General features: G+C 36.4%; 5 protein-coding genes across 6 annotated transcripts; 2 read left to right on the top strand and 3 right to left on the bottom strand.

Annotated features, from left to right (window-relative positions):
• The first annotated feature begins 5 nt into the window (after window positions 1–5).
• Window positions 6–3,919, top strand: LOC125203334 (pentatricopeptide repeat-containing protein At1g26460, mitochondrial). 2 transcript variants are annotated; one of them, XM_048101657.2, is made up of 6 exons: window positions 6–604; window positions 1,159–1,390; window positions 1,475–1,957; window positions 2,708–2,914; window positions 3,341–3,478; window positions 3,569–3,919. In XM_048101657.2, exons 1-6 carry the CDS (start codon window positions 6–8, stop codon window positions 3,755–3,757), a joined length of 1,848 nt encoding a protein of 615 aa, XP_047957614.1. In that variant the 3' UTR covers window positions 3,758–3,919. The 2 variants fall into 2 exon arrangements, with proteins under 2 accessions (XP_047957614.1, XP_088917909.1); XM_089061783.1 differs by having other exon boundaries at window positions 3,566–3,919.
• A 175-nt stretch (window positions 3,920–4,094) lies between these two features.
• Window positions 4,095–6,758, bottom strand: LOC125203337 (triose phosphate/phosphate translocator, chloroplastic-like). The gene is made up of 12 exons (XM_048101659.2): window positions 6,290–6,758; window positions 6,150–6,221; window positions 5,993–6,058; window positions 5,814–5,892; window positions 5,590–5,710; window positions 5,392–5,487; window positions 5,199–5,311; window positions 5,042–5,119; window positions 4,830–4,946; window positions 4,663–4,762; window positions 4,468–4,568; window positions 4,095–4,396 (listed from the first exon to the last, which is right to left on the bottom strand). The coding sequence occupies exons 1-12, from the start codon at window positions 6,535–6,537 to the stop codon at window positions 4,370–4,372; spliced, it is 1,218 nt and encodes a 405-aa protein (XP_047957616.1). The 5' UTR covers window positions 6,538–6,758; the 3' UTR covers window positions 4,095–4,369.
• A 624-nt stretch (window positions 6,759–7,382) lies between these two features.
• LOC125203339 (chromatin modification-like protein) lies at window positions 7,383–8,959 on the top strand. Its single transcript, XM_048101662.2, has 5 exons — window positions 7,383–7,654; window positions 7,743–7,815; window positions 8,303–8,354; window positions 8,461–8,530; window positions 8,642–8,959. The coding sequence occupies exons 1-5, from the start codon at window positions 7,496–7,498 to the stop codon at window positions 8,726–8,728; spliced, it is 441 nt and encodes a 146-aa protein (XP_047957619.1). The 5' UTR covers window positions 7,383–7,495; the 3' UTR covers window positions 8,729–8,959.
• A 77-nt stretch (window positions 8,960–9,036) lies between these two features.
• LOC125203338 (14-3-3-like protein GF14 iota) lies at window positions 9,037–11,543 on the bottom strand. Its single transcript, XM_048101660.2, has 7 exons — window positions 11,323–11,543; window positions 10,324–10,630; window positions 9,983–10,070; window positions 9,785–9,894; window positions 9,551–9,696; window positions 9,417–9,463; window positions 9,037–9,301 (listed from the first exon to the last, which is right to left on the bottom strand). The coding sequence occupies exons 1-7, from the start codon at window positions 11,393–11,395 to the stop codon at window positions 9,296–9,298; spliced, it is 777 nt and encodes a 258-aa protein (XP_047957617.1). The 5' UTR covers window positions 11,396–11,543; the 3' UTR covers window positions 9,037–9,295.
• A 412-nt stretch (window positions 11,544–11,955) lies between these two features.
• Window positions 11,956–16,731, bottom strand: LOC125203336 (putative methyltransferase PMT5). Its single transcript, XM_048101658.2, has 9 exons — window positions 16,466–16,731; window positions 15,304–16,277; window positions 15,045–15,180; window positions 14,603–14,843; window positions 13,767–13,971; window positions 13,445–13,596; window positions 13,050–13,353; window positions 12,682–12,814; window positions 11,956–12,603 (listed from the first exon to the last, which is right to left on the bottom strand). Exons 2-9 carry the CDS (start codon window positions 15,807–15,809, stop codon window positions 12,454–12,456), a joined length of 1,827 nt encoding a protein of 608 aa, XP_047957615.1. The 5' UTR covers window positions 15,810–16,277; window positions 16,466–16,731; the 3' UTR covers window positions 11,956–12,453.
• Window positions 16,732–19,254: the final 2,523 nt, after the last annotated feature.

Raw genomic sequence — 19,254 nt, 5'->3', positions numbered from 1 at the left:
CAACAATGCCGCCGATTCGATGTCTAGCGAGATCAATGCCGTCGATGCGGCAGCTCAATCTCAGGTTCGTCTCCACCTCCACTTACCTCCGCCAGGAGGCGCAGCTGGCGGGCGTTGAGCCGCCCCAGGCTCCTCTTCCGCCGAACCCTGCCTCCGGAAGCCCCTTATACAGCGAAAACTGGCGGAACGCTACCTCCTCAACCTCTCCCGGCGCCGACGCGGCGGCGGTGCTCCCCAGCCTCGGGTTCCTCAGCTTAGGCGGCCAGGGGCTAGTGCAATCCCTAGCGACGCTGGACGCGAACGGCTTGATGGATCAGTTCGCGAAATGGACGACGGAGCAGCGATGGGGGGACCTGAAGCAGCTGTTTGAGCTTTGGATTAAGTCGTTGGACAACAGCGGGAAGCCGAACAAGCCTGGCGTGGATCTTTACAATCACTATTTGAGGGCGAATTTGATGATGGGGGCGTCTACGGGGCAGCTGATCGATCTTGTCGAGAAAATGAATGATTATGAGATAGACCCTAACACAGCCTCGTTCAATCTCGTGCTCAAGGCTATGCAGCAGGCCGATGAATCGTTAGCATCCGAGAAATTGATTGAAAGGTTTCGACTTTACGCTCTTAATTATTGAAGTTGTTGACTTTTTTTATGTTGATTATCAAGAGAAAAGCACTATCTTTTGTTAACACTCCCAGTCTGAATTAAATGGACAAGCTTTGCCTAGGCCACATTTAGGTAGAACCCGTTCACGTTTTTAACTTTTTAATGATAATAAACTCGATATGGATGTGCTCATTGGTATATTTTGGCTCTCTGAGTTGATGTTAGGTTATGTGCCAGAAGAATGTTCTCAGTGAAAATAGAACTGCAAAATGAACGAAAATGTTAGATGAAGGGGTCATGAATCATGATATGTTTCTATTTATTGATATCCTATGCTTTCTTTGTCTGTTACTGTTTCTTTAATTGCCACAGTTTTTTGTGGTTTAGTTTTCTGAGAGTGTTTATTAACTAATCCACATTCTAATTTCAGGAAGTTAGTTAATATGAATATCTTGGGTAGTTACTTCATGAGATTTTTTTTCTTGTCAAATATGACAATTAGTTACTTGTAGAGTTATTGTTTGATAGGTGAATCTTTACCGTATTTATGTCAGGATGCTCCAGAGAGGGCCTGAATGCAAGGATTCTTTGCCCGATGATGAGTCGTATGACTTGGTTATTACCACGCTTCTTTCTACAAACCAAATAAATCGTGCTCTGAAGTACATAGATTTGGCATTGACATCTGGATACATGTTGTCAATAAATGCATTTTCTCGTTGTGTTCATAGTTTTATTAATAACGGGAGGCTAGATACCTTGGTATCGCTTATAGAGAGATGCAAGGTACATTTATTTCACTGGCTATTCATAAGTCCATTTTATCTGAACACCTAAGTTCATTGCTGACTGTGATTTTATGGATATCAGAAAATGGATCAGAATAAATCCTTATGCCCTCCTTGGAGGACATGCAATTCTATTGCAGATGTTTCAGTTCAATTAGATAACAGTGATTTGACGTATTATGCTCTTGAGTTCATGGCCAAATGGATTGCTAGAGGTGAAATTGCCAGGCCGCCTGTGCTTCTTTCTGTCAATGAAGGTCTAGTCCTTTCTGCCCTTGGAACTGCTGGTAGAACATGCAATTCTAGACTTGTGGATGGTTCATGGGCTGTTCTGAAACGCTCATTGCGCCAAAAGAAGGTTCCTAGTCCTGAATCTTACATCGGGAAATTATATGCTCATGCTAATTTGGGGAATTTACAAAAGGCGTTTAGTACACTGCATGAGTTCGAGATTGCTTATAAAAATTCTGACAGAGAAGATGTAGAAGATCTTTTCTCGCCATTCCATTCCTTAAATCCTCTGGTCAATGCATGCTCGAAGAAAGGTTTCAGAACTTTGGATATGGTAAGTTCCTCCGCATAGGTGCCTCTAGTGCCTGTCTATTGCTACAAGAATCATTATCCTCAATTCTGTGGTAAACTGTTCCTTTAGTGGACTACCATATGGTTGATCTTGATGTCATCACGATGCATTTGGATATGTTAGAGTTACTGGCAATCCTTTTTTGACAAGTTACTTGATACTGTTTTTTCCCGTATCTTCTCAATGAACAGTGAAATGAATAGATTTAAATCTAAGTTCTAAAAATTGCTAATGTTATCATATTTAATTTGCTAGGTATGCTGAAATTCAGCTGATCTAAAGTTAATCAGAAATCTTGAGTTTTGATTGTAAAGGTGGTCTCAATAGTTATTCCTGCTTGGAGGCGCTCATGCCAATTGTTGACAGTTTTATGTGCTGGCAATATTCTTGTCTCCATTCACTAAAAGTAATTTGCCTTTGGAGTAAAACATGCAAAGTATCTGCCTATATGGTAACTAATGAGCATTCAAATTAAGTTTTGTAGAAATTTGTAGGTTGTTACCCTTTATGAAATTATATTATCAGCATCCTGGATTACATAATTAATGCATGCTGCTTTTTTGGCCTTGCTTAGTACTTGTGAACCATCATGTGTCACTCTTTGTGACAGACAAGCCTTGTTTGCTTAGTGCATTGGATGCAAATACTAGAAATGAGACTCAAAAGAGTAAATCATGTATTGCTTTACCAATGTGTTGTGAATGACTAAATTTTCTCTATGTGTTTGCTCAGGTTTATCACCAGCTTGAGAATTTAGGCCGATCCGATCCTCCATACAAGTCTATTGCTGCTCTAAACTGTATCATTCTTGGCAGTGCAAACATCTGGGATATTGATCGTGCTTACCAGACCTTTGCTGCTATTGATGCCACTTTTGGGTTGACCCCTGACATCCATTCATACAATGCACTCTTATGTGCCTTTGGGAAGCTGGGCAAGGTAACTCACACACATTTACCTGTGTCACTCTTATTTATTTTCAACTTTGCATTACACCAACATGGCACTCTTCCTCACCTGGCATTTCACTTAATAACCCATAATATACATGTCTATATTCACTGGTTGCTCCCATTAGCTTCTGATCTACTATATGTACTTTCTAAAATCTACCATGTTGCTACCTGTACCTGTTTTAGAAAAATGTATGATCATTCCACATTGTTTATACAACTATATTTTAAACTTTTTAGCAAGGATACTAGTACAAGGCATGAAATTTGTGCTAAAATGGTTTCAGCATTTTTGAGCTGACACAGTACGCCCATATTTCTGCCTGGATGAGGAGGAATACTTGATTTAAATGCACACATTATATTATCAGTATCATTCATTTGAATAATAAAACGACTTTTTATGTCTCAGAGAGATGAAGCTGTAAGAGTATTTGAGCATTTCACTGGATTAGGCGTGAAACCAAATCTGACTACATATTCTCTACTTGTTGACGCCCATCTAGTTGTACGGGATCTAAAAGCTGCTTTGGCTTCTGTTGATGACATGGTAATCTTCTATGTCGATATATTTCAAATTGGATTTCACCCTTCCATTAATAAATCTGACTCTCATCTGGAATTAAAACCTTTTAAGCAGATAAATGGAGGATTTGAACCATCAAAGGAAATGCTGAAAAAGATTCGGAGGCGCTGTGTTAGAGAGATGAATTACAAGTCTGATGACAAGGTGGAAACTCTTGCCCAACAGTTCAAAATTCGAATGGGTACAGAAATCCGTCGTAACATGCTGTTTGAATTAGAGTACAACATGGATTCATATATGTAAGGTTCTAAGAATCATTAGCACAAATGTGCATCTTATCGACAGAAGATGCTCTGTAGTGAATGCTTTTGGTTTATTGGTCAGATTAATTTATTTCGCAGAGTTCAGAAACACGAGTTACTTTAAATAATAATCAAATGGCAGTTATACCTATCTTGCAATACAGTGATCAGATGTTGAAGTCCTGCTACTATTTTCTCAATTTTGATTTGGTATATAGTTTGCTGAAGATGCTGGTGATTAAGTATTCCACATATATAATCTGAACCCTTACTTATCTGTAGTTTTTCATCATTAAGACACCTAGGTTTTAGTTGTTTCAAATTCATAGGAGAAGATCTCATGTCAGAAAGTTGTCAATACGCAACACTGTAACACATTTGAACCAGCATACATCTGGGATCTGTGACATGTGTGAGAAAACTAAATAATGTAGCAGGAAGCATTCAGAAGTATGATACAAAATTGGATTGAAAACTCTGTTTTATCATTCGATAAAGGCTTAGCAGCTCCAAACTCCAGTGTTTCTTGACCTGTTATCTCATTTCCTGCCATTTCCTTTATTGCTTGCAATTGCATGTGTATTCAGCTGATTTAGAAATGGTTTTGGAGCCCTTATGATTCATGCTGTTGAGCTGCCTTCTGAAAATTACACACATAGATCATAAGCCTTTGTGATCTTTCTCTCTGTTGTGTGGAAATATTTAGCTTACCCGTTTCTCCTCCTCCATGTTAGCCTTGATGAGTGAATAAATTGCAACTCCGGCTATGGCTATTCCGGTACCAATACCAGTTTGTGTAGAGATCCTATTGCCTGCCAATTTTTTTGTTGCCAGAAACCATATTTAGCCTACATAGCAGTTGAAATCGCGACTGTGTAATAAACATCAATGTAACTGAGTAATTACCGAAGACAACAATGGAGAATCCAATTACAAAGACACGCTTTAGCACGTTCCCCACAGCGTGTGTGAGTGGCGCGACTCTTTCCAATGTGTTTGTAGCCACCTGAAGCAGCAGAAAATTAGGTCGACTCTTTCCATAGCAGAAAATTAGGACAGTGATGATATTTCACCTGGTTGTAGAGATGGTAGAACATTCCAATCCAGAATAGATCAGACAAGAACTTCTGCAGTCCAACTTTAGCTATTGCTGCTTTGAATCCATACTGCATTAGTTGGGGTCCCTCAATCTGGAATGTAAGAAAATACAATACTTTCAACTGAGATCTTGGTTGGATATGAAAAGGAATAGGTCGAGTAAAATTCATGAAACAAAAAAACTTACTACAATCGCAGGTGGGAGGCAGAAGAGGAGGGCTATAATGGATATGTATGCATATATATTTGTACTATCCATCCCTGTCTGTTTTACAGAGAGAGAGAGATGTTCAGTGGCTACTGCATTGGTGCATACTCTATGGAAAGATGATGAGTGTTATTACCATAGCTTTCTTTGAGTAAATGCTTCTGTAAGTAAATGAAATGTTTGAGATCATGGCACTGATGAATCCCGTCCAATTAAAGGAGAGTTCGGTTAAAGAAGCCATGGACACACCTGCACAGAAACTAGCATATCAGAACATGGGAGCAGTGGTGAGGGATCAACGTAGGAAATATCGATCTTTTCAACCTTACCGAGCACAACAGGGGCTAACGATAGCCAAAGAGGCAGGGGAATTTGATGTCCCAAAACAAACTGTGAAGCAGCAGCACTGAAAAACGGCTCCAATGCTGTTGATGACTACAAATTAATACAAATATAATGCAGAGAAAAAGAAATCTGAGGAAAGTCAAACAGAACTGATAGAGGCAGATATTATAAGTTCCTGCTACCTTTGATGGTGTGTGTGAACGACACAGCAACGGCTGCAAAGGACACGTTCGACATGACATGTCCGAGAGCATGGCAGGCAGCTACCGGAGTAAGGAGCCCCAGGAGTTCCTTATTAATAGGCTGTTTGTTGAAAATCATAAAACTTGAATTTCAGACCAATCAAAACTGACTTCACCTATGAATGTATGACAGCAAAACTCTTGAGACAAAGTTTATAGCTTACGGCGCGTTTTGGCAGACCTAAAGACCAGCTGATGAGGCAGTATACAACTCCAACAAGAAGATGAATAACTGACACAAAACTGTACCATTGTAGAAATTCAAGATTATAAGAAAGTTAAAGGCATCTTCTATCTATCTGAATTAGTATTATTAGTTAGGTGAGAAAAACAGATGACTTACTATGGATATGGGAAATAGTTGTAAACCTTCTTGTTCAATATGTTGAATATAACATTCAGAAAATACCTGCATCAGAAACAGTTGATGTAACAATCATATGTACTATATATTTGAACATAAAATAATCTTCTCGATTTATCATTGTCATTTCATTTACCAAGTAAAGAAAAAGAATCCAGTTACAAGAGCTGGAAATTTCTCTGAAAAACTCTTGTTAGACTCGACAAACCTGCAAGAATAGAAACAATATCAGTAAAACAACACATATTTGCAATAGTACTACAAATTTGTTCCAACCCTTTTGCCAGTTCAATCTCATGGCCCTCTGCATCAGCAGCTGCTGCTTTTACTAGGCGAAAATCCGACAACCGGTGGCTGAGCTTCAAGAGTGTGGGGGTCTTCAAAGATGCAATCTTTTTATGAAGTGGTGAGAATTCCAAATGATTTGAAATGGGATGCACATTTCTGTGACTTGTGCAATGCAGTTTGTGGAATGAAGAGGATCTTGATTGGTGAATGATGGAAAGGTTAGAGATTGAAGCCATATTGAATCAAAGATTAAAAAAAATCTAACTGGCTGCAAGAATTTGATGTCAACTAATATACAAAAATTCCAAGAAACACAGAAAACAAGAATACAACGTTGACACCTATGTTTTATGCCTCGGCTTAGGAGATATCAAAGAAATGGGAAATCTCAACAAAATTGAAATAAATTTGATAGAAATGAATGAGGTTTGGAACACTAGACTAGTTTTGGATGGTAGTGATTGTCAATGGCTTTCATGATTCTTTTCATATAAAAGTGAATTATTCTTTGGACTTTTTTGGTGACAGTTTTTTTATTTGTTTATATCAACGGCTTACTTTTGTTAGTAGTGTTTGTTATTCTACCTAATCGGGAAAACTATATTTTCATGGTTGTTATGAGTCGATCGGTTAAGATTCCAAATAAATTTATTTTAAGGCTTCTTAAAAGTAGCATTGATACTCAAAATAGAAATATGAGGTGGATGGCTTTAATGCTACAAATGCTTTATCATTGTGTTGCATTTATGTAGAGCTGTATACTCTTTTAATGTTATACTAGTATTATATGGTACAAATGCTTAATTTTTTACAAACAAAGAAAAAGAAAAAGTTATCCCACTAAATTGAACCTAGTTAACATAGGGTGAAATTCAATTCAAGTTGGTTTATCAAAGTAGGTTAAAAGGGAAATTAAATTGCAATATGTATTTTATTTTGTAAACGTTAAGAAAAAGGGGGAAATTGAGGCCCAAATTTTGTGCCCAAGCCCATTAAAGCCCGATAGATTTGGCCCAATTGAATTGACGCTGATTTCAGTCCAATCCCTAATTCCTCTTTCAGATTTTTCACTTTTTTTTCAATTGTTATTTCTGATCAAACGCCAACGATCCCAAAAACAAATCTGTTTCTGCATTACTGGAAATATTCGAATTCCAGAAACTGCAAAGTATTACAATTAAATCGGGGAAAGAAATGGGGCAAATGACAAATGGTAAATCCAAAAAAGAAGTAAAGGAAGAAATCAAAAAAGAAGAAATTCAAGATGAAGAAGACGAGGAAGAGCAGGAGCAGGAGCAGGACGGAGTTTCTGTGCACTCGCCGTGCAAAATCAACTCTTCCTCGCTGCGCAAGGTACAATATCTTGCTTGTTGATTTGATTCGCGTTTTATTTTTAGCGAATGGTATACTATAATTTTTACTTTTATTATTGGATTCTTAGGAGAAATCAGAGGTGGATTTGGAGCTGAGATTGCTTGAAGCCCTCGAAATCTACCCCCCTTCAAAATTACGAGGTTTTTTTATTTTTTCTTCTTGGTTTAATTTTTCGATTAGCTAATCTGTTTCTTCCTTTTTGTTGCGTTTATGGTGTGGAGATCTAAGCTGAATGTTTACGTACGTGCATGCTGTCGATTTATGGCTAAAGATTAAATTAGTGCTTGAAAACTGTGAACTTTGTATTTGAAAACGGTGAATTGATATGTATGGATCGATCATCGAAGCTATCTGAAATTCTTTTTTAATGGCGATTTTTTTTAGCTTTGCAAAATGTTGAGTGAATGAATGTGTTTGATCCTGTTGCTGGATCTGTTAGTATTTCTGTGATGAATTTACTGCTTCTTTGTTTCAGCACTCAATCATTGCAGAGTAATTCTCAAGAGAGATGGGATTTTGACAGAAATCTCTCTCTCTCTCTCACACACACACACAGCATAGTTCATAGGCTTTGGTAATGCATAATGTTACTGTATTGAATCTTGTTTGTGTTGATTCCGTTTCCAGGTGTACATCGCCACTTTGTGCTCTATGGTTTGACTGAATACATGCGAAGAAGGTTTGCTTGATTTTTCGATTCTATTTTCCCTTACATGGTGAATAGTAGCAGCTCTATTTTCCATATCTAATCATGTTTGTTCCTTTTTTTTGTCTGATTTATGCAGCTTCAATCGTCCATTCACTGCAGATGATGTTTTGAAGTTGGTGGGACGGTTTTACAACTTGGAAATGGTGGTATGTGCCTTGTCTTGCTGGTTTGCTCTGCATTCATTATCAATCTCAATTTGTTCTTCTGTCTTCATGATAAGAAGCATCTCTAACCATTCTCGTCCGTTGGATTTCCAGAAACCGGACGATGAAGATGCGGAGTTTCTGTCGCACGAGGAAGACTTCCGCTTGCCACAGAGCTTTTTTGCGGATGAAGAAAATTGAGAGATTATAATCTTTAGTAGTACATAGTTTTCACGTAACCAAGTTTTTATTCTCTTGAATCGCTTTATTTCATGGGTTTTTAGAGGAATATGTGGCTGGATTGCTGTTCATCTAGTTCTAGTGTGTATGCCACAGATTGATTCTAATGAGTTCAGTCCAGTGTTAATGATCTTGTACATATTTGATTGAGTTCATTTACAAAAAACTTAAAACATTTTACGGCTTCTGATCTTTTCTGGTACAACCATGTAATAAAGAGTAATGTGATGTCAAATTCTATCAAAAATAAAATTGTCTCAGCATCAACAAAAAGGAACCAAATGTGAATAAAGAAGATGAATGTGACATTGAATATTACTAAGTTTTTGGGGTGAGAGAAATTGGAGGATAAAAAATTACAGCAGACTATAGCATAAAAGAAATATGCAAATCACCATCTTGTTCTGACATTAGGGATTCAATCTTCAACCAACTCTCCCTACAATCGCTGCTTAGTTTAGGAAGCTTAAAAACACCACACCCTTTGGACGAACATGATAAATTAGATGCAAATCTTGCGCCACGGCATTAATTCTGCAGGAGAAAATGCAATTTTGAACATCTTAGTAGATATTGATGGGCTGAATGTATATAAATAACATCAAATCAATTTGATATATATGTAAAGAACAACAAATCAAAATTTCACCTTAGCATCTGCTGGTTTGGGTTCATCATCCTTCACATTGTCCTCACCTAAACAGGGCAAAATGCAGTTAGAATGAGTTGTTTGTTTCTATGTTGTGTCTGTTTGCATATTAAGACGAGTAAAACCGTAATTACCATCTTCAGGCAAATCAGAGGTCCAGAGAGTGAGATTGTCTCTCAAAAGCTGCATAATCAAAGTGCTGTCTTTGTAAGACTCTTCACTCAGAGTGTCCAAATCAGCAATGGCCTCATCAAATGCTTGCTTAGCCAAATGGCAGGCCCTGTCAATTATTACACACGAAAAAACGTTAACATCATTGATGTGAAGATATCGAAGAATGCATGAATGCTTCTCAGTAACAATACTACCTTTCAGGAGAATTCATGATCTCGTAGTAGAACACTGAAAAGTTCAAAGCAAGACCAAGACGGATAGGATGGGTAGATGGTAGATCTGTATTCGCAATGGCAGACGCAGCCTACATTTGGAAAAATGGAATGTGTAAGAAATATGATCAATTATGTTGACTAGATTAGTTTATTAGTTATCTTTGTTGAGTAACATGCCTCGTAGCCCTTGAGGGACAGATCCGCTGCCTCTTTCTTTTCTTGGTCAACCTTGAACTCAGCAAGGTAGCGACAGTAATCACCTTTCCTGAAAATTACAAGGTACAGCGCTCATTCAGTGAAGTCAAATAAATTTTAGTCATAATGAAAATGTAAAGATGCATCAAGTTCATCTTAACAATATCCAACAAATCTATTCGACAATGAACAAGATCTAATGCTTAGCATAATACTAGGGAACATTGTCTGTGATCCCAAGACGAAGAAAGAAGCTAAGTAATCAAAACAGAATATATACTAAAAAACATTGTTCCCATAATTCCAATACCAATTTCACTCACATCTTGTGGAAGAAAACAGTTGCTTCAGCTGATCCAGAAGAGGGAATGAGATGCTTGTCAATGACAGCCAGTATGTCCTCGCAAATCTTGGACAGCTCGTTCTCTACCTTCAGCCGATACTCCTTAATCAGCTTCACATTGTTCTCATGTCCCTTGGACTCTTCCTTCTGCTCAATGGAAGACATGATTCGCCATGAAGCTCTACGAGCACCAATGACATTCTTGTAACCCACAGAAAGTAGGTTTCTTTCATCCACTGACAGTTCAACATCTAGCATTGCAACGTTTTTCATGCTTTCTACCATTTCTGCAAAGGATCATTCATCCCGTTAATATGTTTGATTAAAACTGAATCCCAGGGAAGCTATACTTATTAGTATATTATATTGACCATAGAAAGCAATAGATGATAGCATGCCAACCCAATAAACCACAGAATAGCTCTTTTCCTTGTTTCATTCAAGAAAAAGAAAATAGTAGTAGTAGTAGTATTTGTTAAATTTCTCCTCTACGAGTCAAAAATCTAAATTATAAAATCCTCAACAAAAGTGATTTGCAAAGAAATGAAAACCAACAGATTAGCATAAACATATACTCCACTTCGTTACATAGAAAAATGCACATACACATAGCCCTATTTTGAATCAAAAGTTCCCAATCTAATCTTCTTATCAATCGAGGTAAGGTAGCTGATTCTAATCCTATCGTTTTCTAACTCATATGCAAACCTATTCAGGTAATTGCGCGTTCACATTGCATCCATTTGACTAAACACAACATTCAATTACAGCAAACGGCCGATAGATCACACACAATACACAATACACAAGATCCCCTTGTAAAACAATTGCCGTCACACGAGGCAAAATCACTAAGCGGCTTCACATCTACACACGAAAACGTCAAAACACACGCGCGCGCGCGCTCGAACGCATAAACATTGTATAAATGTATATGAAATACAAACACACATTGCACGAAAAAAAAGCTGATTCATACCATCGTAGCGCTCAGCTTGTTCCGCGAGCTTGGCCAAGTAGACATGAGTCTCTCTCTCCTTCTCCGTCGACATTTTCTCGATTTTGCAGATTGGAGATGTGGAAATTGACGAATTGCAGGAGTAAAAGGAAAAATCTGAGCTGTTTCGATTTTGTTGGGGAGAGTAGATGAACGAATGAATAAGAGAGAGAGAGGGAGAGTAGAGAGAAAATTTAGGGCCGTCCGATGAGGGTCATTTCTGTAATTTGGAGAGAGTGAGGGCGCAAATCATGGTAAATTCTGGGAACTTGTGGTTCACACGTGTCTGCTAATTCTTCTGCGTCATGAATTATAAGACGTCGCTGTCGGCCTTTTTTAGGAATTTCTAAACTTTTTTAAATGGGCAAAAACGCTTATCAACTTTCCAAACAACACCAAAAAAAAAAAAAATACTCTTCCCATTTCCATTCCATAAAAGATGTCCACAAAAGATGTTGCACTTATGAACGACAAAACTTTTTCCATAAATGAAAATCTGATATTTCTTACGAGAACAAACTAAAAGAAAAAATATGACATTTTTTATAAAATAGATGGAGGGAGAAGTAAGTCAATTATAGTGTCATAATTTTAAAACAAACCATATAAGCAAAGTTAGTTGAAACTGAATCGTGATTCACAACGATAAAAATGGGAATGAAAGTACATCAAATTGCAATATCTTTTAGTACAGCTGAACTTGATCGATATAGCTAGAGAAATACAAATACAATTCAATTACACAAATAATTAATAAAATATAAAAACCACAAAAAACGACTTAAATGAATTGCTACAATCTGTTTGTCTGTCTGTCTGTCTCCTTTAGAGTTGGAAAAATCTTCTTTTCCTTTGAACTGCGGCAGCAAACATCACTCAGATATCTACAACCTCCAAAATTTCTCATCTTTTGAATGAATTACATTTGATCTCCAGAAAAACGTGTTGGAAACCACATATACTTCCTCATTGCTCTAACTACAGCATCACCATAACTGAATGTGATTTCATCTTCACAGTGTCAAAAACCAGACAGAGAGTGTGCTCGATCCGATGTTCTTTCAAAACAAGCGGAGTGTCGTAGGGATGGAGAGATCTCCATAGAAGGAGACCTCATTTTCTCAGAAACGGTTTCTGGCATACTAGTAGGCGCTGCTCGCTGCCATCTTGAAGGTCGATGACTCGGGCTTCCCACCGGAGCTGTGTCACAAGAGTTCGTGCAATCTCTACTTGACCAACCTTATCAGAAATTATAACCCATCCCTGCGAGCAAACAAAGTTCAAGAAAATCAAGACTTTGGTACCTTATCAAGTGAGAATAATAAGCATATGATAGATTACCTCAGGCCGAAGAATGCGGTCCATTTCAAAAATTAAGTCAAGCATACTGCATCTCTCTGAAGCAAGGTGTGATAAAAGTCCATTGGCGTGAAGCATGTCATATGTGCGAGGGTATGTGGGGAAAGGTTCACACCTGCATCATAAAATTTGGGACTTTTTAAGTATAAATATGATGATATGGAACTTTCAGTTGCAATGTAGAGTGTGAGAAGGGGGACAAACATGATTTTTATATTATCTCAAATCAAGAAATCTGGTAAGGCAAATAAGTTCCATCAAACTTACAGAAAATTGGTAAATTGGCTTTGTGGAAAAAATGATTGAAGATTCAAAGTTAGACTAGTCATATACCAGAATTAACATCTTACCAGTTATGCAAGACACCCGCAAAACCTTGATCAAGAATGGCAGGAAGTGTGTTAGGTTGACCCACGGGAACGACATTCATTACCCATACAGACTTTCTGGCTTCCAAAAGGGCAGTATTTAAACCTCCATAACGAGCATTCATGTCCATCACATTTCGAACCATATTGTACGGGGGCATTGGGTCTTCGTCACCAGGTCTCTTTGGATGGTCAGAGAAAATTAAGGGAGAAAGAAGTGACCAATAATTTCTTAAAGCAGATCTCCAGTACACTGAGTCCTCAAAAAAATCTTTAGGATTTATTCCTGTATTCAAATTGAAAGTAATTAATTTGTTTGAAAGCTAAAAATGGCAGGGCCTACAAGTACCAAGCCTGGATATTATACATTAACATACCATGGATCGCAAGCTCAGCAGGACTCAATGAACCAGAAGACCCGTTCTGAATTGGAATCCAACGCTTGGTACCAATCCCACTTATACATTGTGCAAGTGGTTTATAGTAAGATTGCCCATCTTCCTTATTGCAAAGGGGGAAAGTCTGCTTACTACAATACAACCCAAAAATTTTAACAGAATTAGTAAGAAAATAATTGGACTATGATGAATGAAAATAAATATTGCGAAGGAGAGTATCAGAAACAAAGACAGAATAAGAACATGGTGCACATGAAACTGAAAGATATCTATTGAATAATAATGAAGTAACTGTTCTCACCTGGTGTAGCATTTGGTGTCAGTGGTTTTCTGCCAGATGAAAGTTTCGTCTTGCTGAGCCAGAAGATTCCAGCAAAGTTTTGGCGTAAATCCTTCAAGAGGAGTAGCTATGGCGCCTTTGCTTCCTTGCCTCCTTCTGGGTGAGGTTAAAACAAAGTACCCACCAGGTTTGAGGACTCTATCAACTTCAATAAGAAACATTCCATCTGATAGAGAGTAGCACATCATTAGCAACGTAAAGCAGACAAGACGGTCCCTGTTCTAGAATTCAGTCGCTTGAGTTTTCTTGTTTGGTTATCATAGAAAGATTGACCTCAACTCAATTGAGCACACACATTATATATAACTCTAGCAGAAAAGTTGGATTTACGTATAATGTGATTCAGACATTCAGGTGTATAAAAAGGAAGGAAAAGCATAAATCTACAACCACATTAAAAACCAAAATACATACACAAAAGACTAAATTGATTCCTATTTTTCCAATCATAACGTTATTCATTGTGTGTTATCCAACAAAATAACTGTGTATCTTAAATGAAAATCTTCTTCAATTGGAAGTCCACAATTGACACCTTAGTGGTCGTGATTTTCTTAGTACTCTGAGATACTCTTGCTCTTACTCAATACTGCAACTCATTACAACTATTCTTGCAAAAAATTTGCCCACTGCCTATCCTTACTTCCATAAGTATAATAGAATAATCAGAAAGAAACACAAAGAAAATCATACAAAACATATAAGACCACAAAAGAATGTCCCATGACAAATAAATCCTAGCCTTAAGAAAAAAACAGATCGAAAAAACAACATCCTAGAATGATTGAGTGAAGTACCTTTATCATCCCACAAAATACCACACTGAGTACAGTGAATCATGTCATATGATAAGGAAGGAAATGGTAGTTGTTTTGAGACGAAATTTCCAATGACTGCTGGGAGACCTCTCTCGAGGGCTACCTGAACTTGGCTGCCAGTTGTTTCATATGCCGCCATACAGACTGCCATCACCTTAAGTGAGAGCAGATGTGCACCAAAGCTACCAAAGCCACACCCAATATCTAATATATTGTGCACCTGCAATGCAGCAGGAAAAGAATTTAATATGACGGAAGAATATCAAATGACATCCTGCACTAAAAGATGTACCAATTCTAGTTCCAAGGGCAAAAATTACTTAAACAGCCAATATGTTGTCCTGACTCATAAAATGGCATCTGATATTATGTCAAACAAAGAGTGGCAAATGCAGCTATTTGTGGTGATTAAAAAACTTACACCAGCTTCGCGAAATTCAGTGTCACTCCCCAGTCCTATCATCTCAGCAATCTGGTGAGAGTAATCTTTCACGCCATCAATGACCATCTCATCATCTGAATGAAATGAAATTTGATTCTCTTCTAGTAACATCAGCCTGGAGCAGTTGCGATATCAACAGGTCAGCTTTTTTTTCCTCATAAAGTTAGAGTATAAGAAATCTTTTAATCCTTACCAGGTAATTACAACGCATAAAAGGTAAAAATATAAAAAGGATTACCTTTTTGTCATGCTTCCCGACGAAAGAAATTGGTCTTTGCTCAGCTTCACATTTCCACTCCATATCACATCCCTTCCACCTGGCCAGGTCAAAGGGATCTTATAATCCTTTGGCGGACGAACCAAACAATACTCTTTATCTCGTGATACTTCACAATGACGATCAAGGTCCTCCCCATCTTTAAAGCCAGCTAGCAGGTTAGCAGATGAATTGTAGCAAGGGACATAATTCTCTCTTTCCTTCCCACAGAGATCAAAATCCTTCGAAGGACTGGTTCCTAATTTTCGCAATTCCAAGTAATCATTGACAGCTTGCTCTTTCAACCTTCTATAGGTCGAATAAATGTCAGGTCTTGTAGGATCAGTCAGGGAATTTAGTTGATTAGAAGGAGAAGATCCCAATAGCGCAACCAAAACTAATGCACTAACCACAAACAAAAGCAACCAGTTGAGTGGTGGTTTTGGCCCAAAGGTCAACAATAGTTTATTGTACCAAGAGCTTCTCATGTCCAACTCTTGTGATGCTCTTCAAAATGAATGCAAAAATTTTCCAACAGGAGTTTGGTTATTGCTCCAACTTCATTCGCAAACAACTTTGAAGACCATAACCAATCATCAGATATATTTTATCGCGAATTATATGATCAAAACTCCAAACTATCTCAGCTAGCATCGGCGCAAACCAATAATTGAGCATCCACCAAACTACATAACCAGCTGTAGTTTCACATAATTCAGCTATCAATTGTCAAAATATCAATACGATTCTAAGTTATGACGTATGTATTCAGATCCCGCGAACTTTCCCTTTCAAGCCTGCAAGCGTTACATTCACCAACTGCCTCACTAAAGCCAAATTAACCGCCAAAAATACGCAAAATCACCAATGCCGAACTCAATGAAAACAAAACAAATTCAGTTCTCAATCAATCACCACGCCAATTACACAAAAAAAGCCTCCAGATCAAGCCAGGCCTGCATCACGCCATTACAAAAAAACAATTCACTAATAGCATTCATTCCAAAAATCCACCTAGATCTCAAACTCAAATCAGATCCACAACGCAGTACAACAATACAATCAGCATTACCGCGAAACCAAAAGCAGCAAAACAACACGAGAAATAAATTAAAAAAGAGGTGTCAATTTGAGTTTTGCTCACCGGAAGTTCAAAGTGCGGAGATACAGACCAAAAAACTCAGGTGTCGACGGCGGTTAAGCAGCAGAGTTTGGATTCGCCATTGACATCTAGAGAGAGAAACTTCTGAGCAACTTTTCGGAGCGTGGGTTCTCTATAATTGGGAAAAAACAATTTAATAACAATAATTTAATGGCTGGATTTGATATTATTTGTTTATGTATATTAGTTGTTTAGTGTAACAGAAATTCCAAATGGTTGTGATTTCTAAGATCCAATCTGCCTAGGCTCGAAATTTCAGGTAACACAATATCAAGCTTCAATTATTCTCTTCGTATATTTGTGTTCTAGCCCACCATTTTATTCTTATTTGCACTTTCACTCCACAAACCGTCTTCCTCTTTTCCGATTCTATTTGGAGATTGTTTCTTAATCCAATTAACTAAATCACTCTGACCAAAAGTCTCTATAAAAGGAAAGAGAATAAATATCTTCTAAGTTGACACAATTAAAATTGCGTAAATTAAAATTTAAAAATAAAGTTGATAATCCACTCAATTAATTTATTTTAAAACATTACTAGTATTTTCTTATAAGTATTAACGAGATTTGACCATTGATTAAAGCTACTAATTTATTACTCCCTCCGTCCCCGATCACACTTTTCCATTTCGGTCCGTCTCCAATTAAGAGTCACACTTCATTTTTACCCTAAATATTAAGTAGGTCTCACATTCCACTAACTCAATTCACTCACATTTTATTATAAAACCAATATAAAAAATAGGTCTTATATCACTTTTTCAATCAACTTTTCTTTAAATTTTTTAAAACTCGCGTCCGATCAAAGTGTGACTCCTAATGGTGGACGGAGGGAGATGGAATACTATTTACTATTAAAATTTTCAACAGTTGTAGCTTAGCTTTTCATATCGTTTGCAAAAATCACATGAAAGTTGGAGAATATGTCGGATTTGGCTTTACTAAGGATTTCTGGTTTTGTTGGATCTATTAGGGTTTTTAATGATCCTATGCAACAAAATCAGGATTTGATTAGATTTTGATGGTGACACAATATGGTGATTTTGTGAATTAATCTATTTTTTAAGCTTAATTCGAAGTGTCAAAAGTACTTTATCTAAAGTTAAGTTTATTATTCAGATCTACCACATATATAATGATTTAGATAAAGTTTTACTATTCAGATCTAACCTTATCTCTACTGAGAAATAATTGATCTGGTTGCGCTACTACATTCATTTATATAAAATAAAATATTATAGAAATGCAACATATAGATATAACACTACCTACTCGTGCTACATTCATTTAATGCTATATCAACATTAAATACATTTCTTTTTGGGAAAAGACTTTAAATTCCTACTAAAAAAACTAGCTACAGTAGTAGTAACTTTTTTTCTTATTAAGCTTCAATTGGCAGTCATCCATGTTTATTTCTTGATAGACCAACTCTTATTTTAATTTTATATTTATATTTATATTTATATTTAAATGAGTTAATAGTTATGTTGTATGGCTCAATCCCAACTAGCTCAAATTTTAGGTACGTTTTGTGCTATTTAGGTACCTATAGATCTTTTACTTAATCGAGCCATATATTTTTGTATATATATTTAAAAAAATCTGTTCACACCTGCCATTATTGATATAGATACGACAAATTATATTTTCAAATTTAGTGCGTTGGAGACTTGGAGAACACATGATATATTGATATTATTGAAGTAATAAAATTTGAATTTTATGTGTTATAATTAAGGTAATTTCCAAGTTGGGACGAAATCGATTAAAAAATATTGAAGTTTTGAGATAATAGCTAGACCTAGACATATGAATTTGAATTTATTGATATAAAATTTTTTTGAATTTTATGTGCTAGTGAACACCTAGATAGATAGGAAAATGCAACAAGAATGGTAATTTCCAAGCTGGGACGATATTGATTGAAAAAACATTAGACTTTTGAGATAATAGCCATATGAGTTTGACTTTATTTCAATATTTTGAAATTATTGAAGTATAAAATTTGAATTTTATGTGTTAATGAACACCTAGACTGAAAAAATGCAGCTAGAATGGTGATTTCCAAGTTGGGATAAAATTGATTGAAAAACATTGAATTTTTTGAGATAATAGTATAGAGTATAGACATATGGGTTAGCCTTTATTTCAAAATTTTAGAGTAGGCCAAAAAGAGGGTAAGTACAGCTTAGGATTTTTCTTGTAATTTATGATAATACTAGCACTAATTATAACATTAATAATAATAACTAATTATTTATAGAACCTTCGACTAAAGTAATAAGATTTCAAATATTTCGATGGCCTTTTTTAGTTCTTTTCAAATTAATTAATTAATTGTCAAAACAATATTCATCCTGTCATTTTCAAATTGAGTAATTGTCACGAAACAGAAAGATATTTGTGTAAGTTTATAACTTTACGTCGTTTTATTAGTAAAATACAAAGTGAAGGTTACAGATTTGAATAAATGCTGTTTCATTTCTAACAATTAATGATGTTTCAATTCTAAGAAAATAATTTTAAACTTCAAAGATACGGTATCATGAGCACTAAATTTTGGCATGACTATAAACAGACGTATTTGAGTTTATTTATTTAAGGATTATTTAGCTTGAAAGAAAAGTATCGTTGGGCAAAATAACAATATTCCTAATTAATTTGTTAATAATCTAAATCCGAATACAACAATTAACAAACCTTTGTTGCAGGCCTAATGTAGGCTAGATTCATGAGGTATTTTTTTTAATTAACATTAAAGGCATGAT

This window comes from Salvia hispanica, chromosome 6, assembly GCF_029641045.1.
Source record: "Salvia hispanica isolate PSC_SH4W2 chromosome 6, Shi_PSC_v1, whole genome shotgun sequence".
NCBI classification, from domain to species: domain Eukaryota; kingdom Viridiplantae; phylum Streptophyta; class Magnoliopsida; order Lamiales; family Lamiaceae; genus Salvia; species Salvia hispanica.
This window is presented reverse-complemented; position numbering and strand designations above follow the sequence as displayed.

Bases quoted from the DNA above. Each gene is read 5' to 3' on its own strand.
- LOC125203334 (XM_089061783.1), top strand. From the start codon at position 6: ATGCCGCCGATTCGATGTCTAGCGAGATCAATGCCGTCGATGCGGCAG. The intron at 2,915-3,340 runs GTAACTCACACA...TTTATGTCTCAG, and splicing joins CCTTTGGGAAGCTGGGCAAG to AGAGATGAAGCTGTAAGAGT. The intron at 3,479-3,565 runs GTAATCTTCTAT...AAACCTTTTAAG, and splicing joins TGGCTTCTGTTGATGACATG to CAGATAAATGGAGGATTTGA.
- LOC125203337 (XM_048101659.2), bottom strand. From the start codon at position 6,537: ATGGCTTCAATCTCTAACCTTTCCATCATTCACCAATCAAGATCCTCT. The intron at 6,222-6,289 runs GTTGGAACAAAT...CTATTCTTGCAG, and splicing joins GAGATTGAACTGGCAAAAGG to GTTTGTCGAGTCTAACAAGA. The intron at 4,397-4,467 runs GTAAGCTAAATA...TGTAATTTTCAG, and splicing joins ACATGGAGGAGGAGAAACGG to AAGGCAGCTCAACAGCATGA.
- LOC125203339 (XM_048101662.2), top strand. From the start codon at position 7,496: ATGGGGCAAATGACAAATGGTAAATCCAAAAAAGAAGTAAAGGAAGAA. The intron at 8,355-8,460 runs GTTTGCTTGATT...TGATTTATGCAG, and splicing joins ACTGAATACATGCGAAGAAG to CTTCAATCGTCCATTCACTG. The intron at 8,531-8,641 runs GTATGTGCCTTG...TTGGATTTCCAG, and splicing joins TTTACAACTTGGAAATGGTG to AAACCGGACGATGAAGATGC.
- LOC125203338 (XM_048101660.2), bottom strand. From the start codon at position 11,395: ATGTCGACGGAGAAGGAGAGAGAGACTCATGTCTACTTGGCCAAGCTC. The intron at 10,631-11,322 runs GTATGAATCAGC...GATCCTTTGCAG, and splicing joins ACAAGCTGAGCGCTACGATG to AAATGGTAGAAAGCATGAAA. The intron at 9,464-9,550 runs GTAATTACGGTT...TGCCCTGTTTAG, and splicing joins CTCTGATTTGCCTGAAGATG to GTGAGGACAATGTGAAGGAT.
- LOC125203336 (XM_048101658.2), bottom strand. From the start codon at position 15,809: ATGAGAAGCTCTTGGTACAATAAACTATTGTTGACCTTTGGGCCAAAA. The intron at 13,597-13,766 runs GTGAGAACAGTT...GTTGTATTGTAG, and splicing joins GACACCAAATGCTACACCAG to TAAGCAGACTTTCCCCCTTT. The intron at 12,604-12,681 runs GTAATCTATCAT...GTTTGCTCGCAG, and splicing joins ACCGCATTCTTCGGCCTGAG to GGATGGGTTATAATTTCTGA.